The sequence below is a fragment of the Corapipo altera genome, unplaced genomic scaffold (genome assembly GCF_003945725.1).
Source record: "Corapipo altera isolate COAL_440 unplaced genomic scaffold, ASM394572v1 55, whole genome shotgun sequence".
NCBI classification, from domain to species: domain Eukaryota; kingdom Metazoa; phylum Chordata; class Aves; order Passeriformes; family Pipridae; genus Corapipo; species Corapipo altera.
Window position 1 is genome coordinate 16264772 of NW_020884882.1, and position 13734 is coordinate 16278505.

At 46.6% G+C, this 13734-nt stretch overlaps 1 protein-coding gene across 1 annotated transcript in view; it reads left to right on the forward strand.

Annotated features, from left to right (window-relative positions):
* Positions 1-9077, forward strand: part of LRRN1 (leucine rich repeat neuronal 1) — a 19244-nt gene extending 10167 nt beyond the window's left edge. Inside the window, exon 2 of the mRNA XM_027640709.1 lies at positions 5228-9077. Within this exon, the coding sequence (XP_027496510.1) occupies positions 5459-7609 (2151 nt within the window). The 5' untranslated portion in view covers positions 5228-5458 and the 3' untranslated portion in view covers positions 7610-9077. The remainder of the gene's footprint in view (positions 1-5227) is intronic.
* Positions 9078-13734: the final 4657 nt, after the last annotated feature.

Sequence of the window (13734 nt, forward strand, 5' to 3'; positions counted from 1 at the left end):
TCCCCTGCCTGCAGTGATCCCAACTTCCCCTGCCTGCAGTGATCCCAGCCTGGGCTCCTGATGGTCCAGTCCATCTCCAGAGTTGCTCCCAGTGTGCTCAGACCTGCAGCCCAGATCCTTCCCAGCCATTCCCAGTGTCCCCTCTCTAACAGGCCCTTCCACAGAACCACAGGATGGGTTGGACGGGAAGGGATCACAGTGTTCCACCTGCTCCCACCTCCCTGCTCCAGCAGGGCCATCCCAGAGCACACAGCTCCAGATTGTGTCCAGATGGTTCTGGAATATCCCCAGTGAGGAGACTCCACACACTTTGGGCAACCTGTTCCTGCACGGCAAAGAAGTTCTTCCTCATGTTCAGGTGGAACTTCCTGGGCATCACTTTGTGCCTGTGGCCTCCTGAACCATTGCTGGGCCCCCCCAAGCAAAGCCTGGAACAGCACCTTGTGTTGATCCCAGTGTGAATTTGGGTTTCCTGGTTCTCCCTGAAGCTCCAGCAGTTCTCACCCCTGGCACAAGCCCTGGGTGCTGCCAGGCTGTCTAACCTGCACTCCCCCAAGGACCCACCTGGATCCAGCTGCAGCAGCCCAGGACAGGTTTTCCCAAGCTGATGGATGGGGGTGTTGGTATGGCAGCAGTTCCCAAAGGCTGGGGATGGGAATGCACAGCCTGCACGAGTCATTAGCAGAACATTAGCACAGACAATTTTCCAACAGACTAGCTCCAATGGAGGCTCAATCTGGGAGAATGTTTCTGTGGAGAGATGGGAGGAACTGGGATCAGTGTGTGCTCCTGGCTCACAGCAACTGCAGAATAAATTGCTTGTCTTAGCCCGAGGTAATTTTCTTTGTGGATCTGATCCCTCCAACTTTTCCCTCAGCACATCCAGTTCAGATGGCTCCCGACCAAAACCTGGGTGATGCTGCTGCAACAGAAAAGAAATCTTGCAAGAATGAACCACTTCAGGGAGGAGAGGGAAGGTTTCTGTGGCAGCATCACTGTTCCAGAGCAGACACCCAGATACCCAAGTGCAAACAATATTGTTTCTCTTTTCAGTGATGTTTAATAGTGACCATTAATATCCACTTGTCAGGGAAGTGACCACACTTTGTCTTCCTATTACCAAGCAAAAATGCTTCATATCTGTTCTTTTTAGTTGGCAGGTTAACTCTGAACACTTCTAATGAACAGTTTATTTCATGCTTGTCCCTTCACATTCTCCTCTCACTGCTCTGGGGGCTTGGGAACGTACTTTTTCTTTGGATCACCCACCTAACCAGACAGACCCTCCCAGAGCCACCAGCAAGGCTGTGGCTGGAGTACACACCTCTTCCCAGCACACCCCTCTTCCCAAGGGAAGCTGCTGCAAGGAAGGACCTTCTCCTCCATCACCAGACCCCACCCTCGTAATCCTGGGCCAAACAAATTCTCAACCAGTTGCTGGAGAGGGAATGCTTGGACAAACCTCCCCATGGCATTTCCAGGATGAGAGACAGGGATGGTGCTCATTTCTGTCCCCAAGGAACAAGCCAATATCCCAGTCAGCTGCTGTGGGTTTGCTGGTGACAGAAATGTGGTTTCTGACTGCCCTGGGTCCTGGGAAGTGCCATGGAAAATGCATTTATTGAGCTCTGAGTAAAATAATTTCCTCTGTATCTCTCACATAAAATTAGCCATTATTTCTGCTGCTATCAAGTTACCAGCTGTTACAACTGCTGTTGTGGGCTGGAACACTAGAAAATAGGAATTTAACAAATGAGAGGGAAGGCAAAGAATGCTAAAACATTTCCTTCACACACTCAGTCTCTCCTGAAAGGAGCTCTAACACCCCCTTCCTGTTCAGGGGAAGTTTCCTCACCCATCATTTTTAAAAGACATTTTTAAGACAGAATTAAAAGAAGTGCCATCAGCCACGTGTTAATATTAAATACCATTTTCAGAAAAAGACTCAACCAAATGTGTGCCAGGACTGTGCTGAGGGAGGACATTTAGAGGACAGATATTTGTCTTTAATCCAGAAAGCCCAGAGCTGCTGCTCTGCCCCTTCTGGTGTTTCTTTAGGAAACATTCCCTGGCCTTCAATGTTCCTATTGTTCTCCATTCACCCTCACCAATTCCAATGGGAGCCGGGCACTTCCCCAGGAGCCACCCCTGGTTTATCCAGATGGGCTGCTGATTATTCCCTGGTGCCTGTTTGGAACTGCTCACTGTCAGATGTTGTCTTCAAAGCCTAGTTGTCCTCCAGCTTATCCACACACACAAAAAATATTCCTACAGATGTAACTTGTCTAGGTTTTATTTGAAAAGATGTGATTATCATGGAATCAGTAAGATTGGAAAAGACCTCTCAGATCACCCAGTCCAACCATCAGCCAGCACCACCCTGCTCTCCACTAACCCATGTCCTCCAGTGCCACATCCCCATGTGTTTTGGTGACTCCACCACTTCCCTGGGCAGCTGTGCCAGGGCTGGACAACGTTTTCAGTGAAGAAATTTTCCTGATATCCAATCTAACCTTCCCCTGGCACAACCTGAGGCTGTTTCCTGTCATCATTATAATTCTAGACAGGACTTCAGAACCTGAGAGGAGTCCAACATTCCAGCACCAGTCTTCCAGCAAAAAACCCTGTGCTGTTTTATTCCCTCAGACATCAAACACGCAGAGGTGTCTGGGACCAGTTCTGCCAGTGCTGGCAAGACTGGAAAGCTGAGAATCCAGGGGCAGAGGGACAGCTTTTGGTGACCTCTCTGCTGCCTCTTTAGCTCTGATCAGAGCGAGGGATGAGGTTTTACACATCAGAAGGAGCTAAAGCAAAGGTCCAGGACTGGGGTTGTTCCTCCTGCTGTGGCCCCTGGGCTGCCCCTCACACCAGCACAGCACTGCTGGAGCTGGTTGAAATTTACTGTCATTACCCTGAGTTTTCATTTACAGGCTCATCCCAGCTGCCCTGGGCTGGGGGAGGCTGGAGACAGCAACGTGCAGGTCATTCTAAACAACATTTGCAATTAAAGAAAATTAAATCCATTTGCAGGAGAAAATAGCTGGAGAAGAGAGTTGCTATAACTTGTAAAATCATATATTTGCAGTGGTCATAAACCCAGAGCTCTGTTCAGTAAACCCAGAAATGCCTTCTTACCAAGGATGAACAATAACTGCAACGTGCAAGTAAGAGGATATAAATATTCAACAAAGAAAGGATCAAATTTGATTTTTTTTTCTTTTGCACCATCTAGACATGCTCTGACATATTTTAAAAGAACCTTTGAAGTCTTTTTCAGGCAGTTTGATTTTTAGAGTATTATATGATTCATATAGATACAGCAGGGCTAAATCAGTAGGAAAGCATCATTAGGGCCCTCAGCTGTGTAAGGCACAGACTTGCCTCTCTTCACCCACTGAGAAACCAGGTCCAGGAGAGACTCTGGGGGCACCTCCTGGACCTGCCCAAGATCCTCACGGGGTGAAAGCTCTGCATTATTAACTGGCAAATGCTGCCATTTGAAAAGTCTTGCAATTAAATCAATTCAACTCCAGATTTCATCAATTTTCCTAGAACTGCCTGGGTCAGGTCAGCTACAAATGTGTTGCTGTCGAGGGAAACATCCCTCAGAGTCAGCACAGCTCCGTTGATTCCAGGCTCCACCACCCCGTGGTAATATATTCCCTACTGTTCCCATCCCATTAGGATTTGATTTTTTAATGCAGTCAGTCAATGCAGTCAGATTTTTCAATGTCTCAGTCAATTCTTCCATCAGTTGGAAGTTACTAGAGAAGGAATGTTGGTTCTACAGCTTGTTTTCCCCTCTCCAGCAAAGCCCTCTCAGCTCTCCTTCAAGTCTCAGAAAAGCTGATTCCACAGGGTCAGTGCCTCCTATTCCTCCCTCCCTTCTCCCAAAGCCCAACCACAGAATAACAGCACAAAAATAAATGTGCAGATGCTGTTTGGTGTGTTCTACCTACAGCACTGTATCATAATCTGAAATAAAACACTCTCATTTCATTTTTTAATATGCAGATCAGATGTGGAAGAGTGTAGTATAAATGGCATTCCTGTCACCTCTATCCAGATGAGTATTTCAAACCTATTTTTAAAAGCTGTATTTAGTTTTATTTTTTTTATAGTACTGCTTTTTGTGGGCTGTGACTCAGTTGAGGCTTCACTGCATTTTGATTGACAAAAGATGCATTTTTCTGCTTTCTGCCATTATTGTTTCTCACTGTTGTGTTCTCTCAGGTATCCCAGAATCACAGGGTGCTTTGGGTTGGAAGGGACCTTCAGGATCATCTTGTTTTACCCCATGGGCAGGGACACCTTGCAGGAGACCAGGTTGCTCCGAGCCCTGTGCAGCCTGGCCTTGGACACTTCCAGGGATGGGGAATTCCTGTTTGTTCTATCTATATAAAAAGACAAAACTTTATTTTGAGAAGCCTCAATTGCAACCACCAGAGCAATTTCCCAGTAAAGTGAGATTGAGGGAGATTTTACTGGGAGATTTTCCTGGAATATGTGTTTAAAGCCCCTCGACACCCCAGATGTTCTGAGGTACCTGGACACCGGTGGGTTAATTTAAATGGACTCTTGCATGAAGAACCTCAGGCTAAGCAGATATTAAAGTGTGGTTTACACAGCAATCAGGAATTGTGGTGAACAGTCCATATGATCCCAATGCAGTACAAACAGCTCAAATAAGGGCACTACATTCGTTTAATCAAATTTACTGTTATTGTTTGGTGCAGAGCTGGATTAAATCTAAGCTGTTATCTGGAACTGATTTGATTAACTGGGATGAATTTTGGCAAAGTTCATATGCATTTAGCTTCAAACTTATAAACCAACAGCTTCCTGAGCCTTAATTCCTGAAATCCGAGCTTGGGACCGGCCCTGGCACTGACTCCCATGGGATTGTGCTCCAGCACTCCTTCAGAGCCAGCACACCCTCCTCCCTCAGCACTTCCCAAGCCACTCAAACAACTGATGCAGAGTAAAACAGGAAGGTATCCCAGAGTTTTAGGTTTAGATAATTCACTGAGATATTTCTCACACAACACCAAGTAGGAGGAAGTTCCAAACCCTGCCTAACTTACTGATACCAAACTGGGATTTGTGTAAGAGATTAGTGTTGAAATAATGATTGTTTTCAGGTATTTTTCTTCAAAGCTCGAAGAAACTAAATAATAGATGAACTGTGTGTGAGCTGAGCATAACATACACTCTAATCTGTTTTCAGGAACATCTTCAGACACTGATTTGCAGAAGATTCTGGAGCACAGAGGAGCAGCTGAGGGTCTTCAGTGTGTTTCTCCTCTTCTCTAAACTCAGCAAGTCATCTTTAACCTTCTGGATGTCCAAGCCTTTCACCTTAAACTTCAAGCTTTACATTTTCTGCCTGATAAGAGATCAGCCTCTCCCCTGTTGGGATTTTAGGGAGCTGGGGAGCTGAACTCCCTCTCTGACCAGCATGGCAAAGGATAGAGCCCTTTTAACTGTGTGCCACTTGGTGCTAGAATTGTTACTGAATTCATTGACTGAGTCTTCCATGCAGAGCAGTGAATGTCCCCAGCTCTGTGTCTGTGAAATCAGGCCCTGGTTCACGCCACAGTCCACGTACAGGGAAGCCACGACAGTCGACTGCAACGACCTTCGACTAACAAAGATCCCCAGCAACCTCTCCAGCGACACCCAAGTCCTGCTGCTACAGAGCAACAACATTGCAAAGACCACAGACGAGCTCCAGCAGCTCTTTAATTTAACAGAGTTGGATTTTTCACAAAATAACTTCACAAGCATCAAAGACGTGGGACTCTCAAATCTCACCCAACTCACCACTTTGCACCTGGAGGAGAACCAGATCACGGAGATGACCGACTACTGCCTGCAGGACCTCTGCAACCTCCAGGAGCTCTACATAAATCACAACCAGATCAGCAGCATCTCTGCAAATGCATTCTCTGGCCTGAAGAATCTGCTGAGATTACACCTCAACTCCAACAAATTAAAGGTCATTGACAGCCGTTGGTTTGATTCGACTCCCAACTTAGAGATTCTCATGATTGGAGAGAACCCAGTGATTGGAATACTGGATATGAATTTCAAGCCGCTCTCAAATTTAAGGAGTCTGGTTCTGGCAGGGATGTACCTCACAGACATTCCTGGCAATGCCTTGGTAGGTTTGGATAGTCTTGAAAGTCTTTCTTTCTATGACAACAAACTGGTAAAAGTTCCTCAGCTTGCACTTGAGAAAGTTCCTAATTTAAAATTCCTGGATCTCAACAAAAATCCGATTCATAAAATTCAAGAAGGGGATTTTAAAAACATGCTCAGATTGAAAGAGCTTGGGATCAACAACATGGGAGAACTGGTTTCTGTCGACAGGTACGCGTTGGACAACCTGCCCGAGCTCACAAAGCTGGAGGCCACCAACAACCCCAAGCTGTCCTACATCCACCGCTCGGCATTCCGCAACGTGCCCGCCCTGGAGAGCCTCATGCTCAACAACAATGCCTTGAATGCAGTCTACCAAAAGACCGTGGAGTCCCTCCCAAACCTGCGCGAGATCAGCATCCACAGCAACCCCCTCCGGTGCGACTGCGTCATCCACTGGATCAACTCCAACAAAACCAACATCCGCTTCATGGAGCCCCTCTCCATGTTCTGTGCCATGCCCCCGGAATACCGGGGCCAGCAGGTGAAGGAAGTGCTAATACAGGATTCCAATGAACAGTGTCTTCCAATGATCTCCCACGAGACCTTCCCCAATCACCTCAACCTGGACATCGGCATGACGGTGTTCTTGGATTGTCGGGCCATGGCAGAACCAGAGCCAGAAATTTACTGGGTCACTCCTCTGGGCAATAAAGTCACCGTGGAAAGCCTCTCTGACAAATACAAGCTGAGCAGTGAGGGCACCTTGGAAATCTCCAACATCCAGGTGGAAGACTCCGGCAGATACACCTGTGTTGCTCAGAACATAGAAGGGGCTGACACGAGGGTCGCCACCATCCGGGTGAACGGGACGCTCCTGGATGGGACCCAGGTCCTGAAAATCTACGTCAAACAAGCCGAGTCACATTCCATCCTGGTCTCCTGGAAGGTCAATTCCAACGTCATGACTTCCAATTTGAAATGGTCGTCGGCCACGATGAAGATTGACAACCCCCACATCACATACACCGCCAGGGTGCCGGTGGACGTCCACGAGTACAACCTCACACATCTGCAGCCCTCCACGGACTACGAGGTGTGTCTGACCGTGTCCAACATCCACCAGCAGACACAGAGATCCTGCGTCAACGTCACGACGAAGAACGCGGCCTTCGCGCTGGACATCTCCGACCAGGAGACCAGCACGGCCCTGGCGGCCGTCATGGGCTCCATGTTCGCCGTCATCAGCCTCGCCTCCGTCTCCATTTATGTTGCAAAAAGGTTCAAGAGAAAAAACTACCACCACTCATTGAAAAAATATATGCAAAAGACCTCCTCAATCCCCCTGAATGAGCTCTACCCTCCCCTTATTAACCTCTGGGAAGGGGACAGCGAAAAGGACAAGGACGGCTCTGCGGAGACCAAGCCGACCCAAGTGGACACATCCAGAAGCTATTACATGTGGTAACTCAGAGGATATTTTGCTTCTGGTAGTAAGGAGCACAAAGACTTTTTTGCTTTATTCTGCAAAAACGACGAGTCGAAGACTTTTGTATTTTTGCCTTTGCTGGTGCGTGGCAGAGCGGAGGGACAGGTGGATATTTCAGGAGTTTTTCGTACAGCGTATCGCAGCGGTCGGACCCAAATGGCAGCTTCACCCGCCTTCCAATTCTCCGGTATTTTATATTATTTTCCTTTTTTTTTTTTTTTTTTTTTAGTTCTTGTGCTCAACTTACTGCTGTTCTAACTCCAGTGCTGACAGAGGAATGAGAGGCTGTCCTGGAGCCATCCTGAGGTGCAGGAGCTCCCGAGCCAACCCCAGTTTGGGACCTGCGGTGAACTGGGATTGTGAGCCCGGTCTGAGGACTCGGACCCTGAGAGAAGGAGACCCTGAAGGATGTTAGTTGACTGTACTGTAATGTTGTATCAACTGATTTGAATGGTTTTGACTTTGAACAATGAGTTCCCTTTTTTATCATTATTATTATTATTATTATTATTATTTTTGTAGTAGTTGAAGGCTTAGGCAAAGCTAACAGGCAATAGGAATATGTACATCCGATTTTCTAATGTAACAGACTAAATGGTATTTGTTCTCTTCTTTTTTTTATTCTATTTAGTAGACACTTTTGAAGAATTACTAGAGTTTTGTTGTGTTTAAATCACCAACACACGGTGTTTAATGAAGGCAGAGCTATAATAAATTTAGTTTGGTTCTGATTTTTTTTATTTTAGAAGTCACAATAATGTATTGGGTTTAGCTGTCACTAGTTTGACTGGTGATCATGTTTTGACATAAAATATATCCAAAATGTTATATAAAAATATTGTGGGGGTTTTTCTTGATGGAATTACGTTTCAACAAAGCTCCAGGTTTTGGTTTTTTATGCATTTATGTTATAGCAGTGTTTTTTCTGCATTAGATGCAAAATACTGAAAGTAATTTAATGAGAGCCATGTCTTGGTATGGCTTTTGGAATGAGAGTCACATGGAGAATCCAAACTGTTTGGCATCAGGAACACAGCAAAAATAATTGAGAAGAGAGTGTACCAGGCCCTTTTCCTTTTTTTCTACTTTTCTGTTTATATTCTGAGCTAAGAGCAAAATGAAGCTGACATTTAGCTGTCATTACCATCAGTTAGGACAAAAAAACAACTCAGTGCTACCAAACAGAAACAAACCAGTTGGCATATACTTTAAAAAAAAAAAAAAGTTAATTGGATTCATGTTCCTTTAAAAGCAGAAATTAAGATTAAAATTAACAAGTTATGTTTGGGTCCAACACCGAACTGTATTTTTTACAGGCTGAAAATTAACCAGTATTCTGAGTACTTGACTGAATTCCTGTGGTAAAACTGCAAACCTCAGAGAGCAGGGGTGTGATGTGTGCACTGGGTACAACATAAAGGCATCATTTACAGCTAAACCCACGGAATTGTTGTCCGTTGTCTTTTCTGAATCCAGGGAAGTTCTGCACAGGGACTGCACGCAGGTCTTGGCAGGGTGGGAGCTGGTGAACACGTGGTTACACTCGCACCAGACCCCTGAGCCACAAGCACAGCATTTTCTACACTTTATGACCACTGTCAGTGTGTAATTTTTACATGGTTTACAGACCAAATACATTCCTGGTGAGTCAAAGTTAATTGTTCAAACTGTGGATGTGCCTGGGGTTTGGGGCTCTTTGAAGTTTTTAACTCACTGGCTTCTCAGATATATCCAAGACCCCCCCAAAAAATTTACAGAAAAGTTCAAACTTCTTCTCCCTTGTCTAAAAGTGAAAAATTATCAGCAGAGTTTCACTAATAAGTTGCTTTGGTGCAAAAACTCGAGTCCATCCATCAGCCTTGCTGATCTTGTGTTTCAACAGTGAAGCTGCTAATCCTGCATTTAAATCAAGTCCTTGTGCTGCTCTACACAGTCCTTTCTATGTTCATGAGATCTCATACATTTTTAATCATGTGACAATTAGATGTTGGGATCAGACAAGTGTCTTTTGATCATGGAGAAGTCACAGGGTGGAAGGATTTATTCATCACCTCCTCCTGTATTTGTTTGTAATGTTAATGGGAAATTTCCTCCTGGCGTTTTCTCCAGCAGAGCTGCAGAGCAATAATTACCATCTTGTCTGTGTGTTGTTCTAACCTGAAAACTGCAGGCACGGGGAATTCAGTAAAGATTCACTCTACGTTTGCCAGAGAAAAGGACACTGAGGACAAGGTTGGCCACGAAACGTTGGCTTCCAGCTTGCCTGACACTGTAACATTGTCTTTGGAAAACAACCACTGAACAGGTGTCAGAAGGTGCAGAGCAAGGCCCCTCTTCCATCCTCTCCTCAGCTTCCTGCAGCACTTGCACAGGGTCACAGAGCCCACGGCTCTGCCTGGATCCTGCGGAGTTTGGGGGTCCAAGGGGTTGGTTCCTCAGTGACCCTGAGTTGACCTACACACAGGGCTGCCCCCAGAACAGCCACCCTGCTCTTCCCATCCCTGTCCCCACTGCCCATCCTTGGCTCCAAACCACATGGGGAGGTACCTGCCCTCGGAGCACCCTCACACCACCCCCATCCCTGCTGGTGGGCACAGCCCACACCAGTTCTGCCCTGGGGGATTCTCACCCAGCCCACACCAGCTCTGCCCTGGGGGATTCTCACCAGGCTCTTCTGCACATCTGGGCAGCTGCAGAAGCAGTACCTGGCAAACAGGACTGTGGTGGGGACACGTGGCCGTGGAGGAGGACAGAGCAGCACTCCAGCAGCTCACAGGGGAAGGAAAGCCACATTTAACATATTCCTTTCCACCAGGGAATAATGGGCCTTGTGTTCCCTGCAGCCCTGTTTGGCACTTTGCTGTCATTTGTTATCTTTTTAGAGCGGTGCTGCTGGAGAACTGCAGGGGAAAATGGCTTTAAACAGCCACACTCTTCCCTGGGATGTGCTGACCTGCAGGATTCCAGGGAAGCTGCTGTTCCTGGGAATCCTGGAGGGAGATGCAGTTACCTGAGAGCAGCCAGAAGCACCTAGTTCAGGCAGGGTGTTCTGCACACACAGCCACCCATGAGCAGCGTTTTCAGCCTTTTAATCTGACCCCACAGAATTCTGTAGAGATCCCCTGGATATTTAAAATTTTGCCAATAAAAGACTAAAAAGTGGGGGAGAGATTAATCACATGTGGCATATAATCTTAGCAAATAACCTTCAACCTCGTGCCAGCAATTCTATTGTGCTTGCAGTTTATTGTGAGCAAAAATAAAAACACTCTAATTGCCTTCAAAACATATTTGCATCTACTCACTGAAGACAAAAAACACCCCAGTTTGCTCAGAATCAGAGATTGAAACTGGCCACTTGGAAAACAGTAGGGGAAGGCCATTGTGAGCTTTCATTTGGGTAACAGTTCAACAATGCTGTGTAAGAGGAGACATTTCATACCCAACTAAACTTCTGCACTGTTACTTCCCCTTGGCTGCCCAACAGTAAAATATTTCAGTCCCCTGAAGAGTAAATAACTCGCTCAACTGTGGGATGCAGTATTCCCACTAAATCCACTTTTCATTCCTCACCTAAATCAGAATATTCTGTTGGATTTGAGGGTATTTTCACCCATGAACCAACACTGGACATGGTGGTGGGATGAAGAGCACAGACCCACAACCTGCCCTCCAGCCCTGCCCCAGGAGGACTCGCTGAGTCCCTGAAGGAAGGCTGTGAAGAGAAAAGACCAACAGTTTGGGCCACTGGTTTCCTGAAAGGGTTAAAACTGGAAGTAGGTCAGGGAATCTGGGACCAGAGAGAAGGGCATGAACTCACCCTATTGCCACTGACAATCTGGGACATCAGTGATAAAGGAGCATCTTTTTTGAGTTCAAGTCAGGCAACTCGTTTTCCTTTGTGCTGCAACCTTGAAAACAAGACTGAGGACAAAGTACAGGGAAATTCCTGAAATTATTGGGATAAGCAGCTGAGGGCTAGTTCTGCAACATCTCCACACAGCTGATGGACCCTGGTGGGAACAGGAGGAGTCACTTGGGCACATCTCTGTGACCATCTCACCATCCTACAAAGCATAGCAATGGATGTGCACAACGGGCACTTCGGTGGGAAAGCACACAGGGATGTGGGACTGGAGCTGGAAGGAGCCCTTTCCCAACCTGCCCAACGCTCCAGGGGTGGCTGTTACCCTGGGATCCTGTTTCATCGCAGGGAATGCCATGGATTTCTGCTGCAGCTGGAATTGGCCTCCTCCCGCTCCCCATGCTGAGCACAAGCACTGCAGCCCAGTGCCCTCAGCTACAGAACCCCCAGAACACCTGAGGGACAAGGGAACGTGCTGCCAGGGGAGAACCCAGAGTGCCTGAGCTGGGATGGGTACCCAGCCTGTGCTAAAGCACAGCCCTGTGTCCCTGCAGGAGAAGATCCTCTGCTCCCAGCCCCCTGATAATGTGTCTTTGCTGTGTCACACAGAGGGGATGTTTTCTGCTTCCCCTCAACTGTCACCCTTGTCATCTGCTCCTTCCAACTACTGCAATGGTTTTTGTTGGAGAACTTTTACCCCTCACCTACTCTCCTGCATCAGCCTCCCCTGGTCTCACCCTGCTCCCCAACAACCTTGCTCCTCACGAGACCTCAAGAGCTCCCATCCAAGGACTTTATTTGTGTGGAATGTCACCTGTTTTCTCCACCAGCCTTTTCCCCTTCCCCTAAATCTCCCATTTTGGAGCCCTCAGTGCTGCTGGCAGTGACAGATCCCAGCTGGGGCACCTCCCACCCAGTCCCTGCTCACACCCAACACCCCCTTCCCCTGCCCAAACCCCTTCCCGGGTCTCCCTGCTCCAGTTCTGCACCCATCCTTATTCCTCAGCACATCATGACCCTCTGTTGTGTTTTCCACCTGTATGGAAGCAACAAATGACTCATTTTTCTTTTTAGTGAGATAAAGGAGATTTCCCATGAAATTTGTACTATTGTATACTTATGTCAAGTAGACCAAAGGAATGCTGGGGCACAATAACAGCATCAGATCAACAGCTTTTTAAGATACATGAAAATAAATACTTTGGAAAATCTAGAATTGATCACTAAGTAAAATTTTCAAGTGACTTAAGAGCTCATTACAGCTCATTAACTTCAGTGGTGCAGCAGGTTCAAAATCAAGTAAATGAGATTTTTCTCAGGTGCATCTGGAAGCATTAACTATCCTTAAATTCTGAGCAGCTGTGAAATATTTTCTGTGGAATTTTATAGTACAGACTTTTCAAAAATCGCTTGAAACCATAATTTTTATCTCAGTTACGGGGGTGGGGAGATGGGATTAAAATCATATAATCCTCAGTGGAGTCACTGATTTGCAGTGGTTAAAGGTGGTAAAAAAAAAATGTTTAAAAACTGCAGCTCCAGGTGGCTGCTCACAACTGGAATAAAAGTTCCTGGCAGGTTTTTTAAATGGCAGCTTTTCCTACTGGGGCATAATCTGCTGGACTGCATTCCAAAAATGAATGGATGTATCAGAAAAGCTCAGGGTGGGGAACAACAAAGATCCCTGAGGATTGCCTGCTTCCAGCTGGAACAGGATCATTTCCCTGTGCAGTGTGGAAGGGCTGTGTGACCTCCCAGTGCAGGTCACTCACAAACCCACTGCTCTGAACATCAACAAGAGAAAGTGTTCCTTAATTGTTTTGTTCCAGGTATGAAATTACCCTTTTATCCTTCATATTCCAGTTGAAGAGTTCTCTATAATAGTAATAATTTTTAAAAAAGGGTTCTACACCCTCGACTCAATGACATGTTTGTGTTTCCCTGCAAATCAAGACACACTCAGGATGCAGGTGCCCAGCAGCTGCTGCAGCCTGGCAGGAGTGTTTGCAGCCACACTGGGAAGAAACAACCCCAATCCACATGTTTGAGCTTTAAATAGTGACCTGTCACTCCATGTCCTGAGGCTGCCAGGACACCCACCCAGAGTCACAGTGCCAACCAGGAATGGATCATGGATGGACATCACCCTTGTGCTGACAAACAGAATCATGGAATCCCAGAATCCCAGAGTAGTTTGGGTTGGAAGGGACTTAAAAGCCCATCCAGGGACACCTTCCAG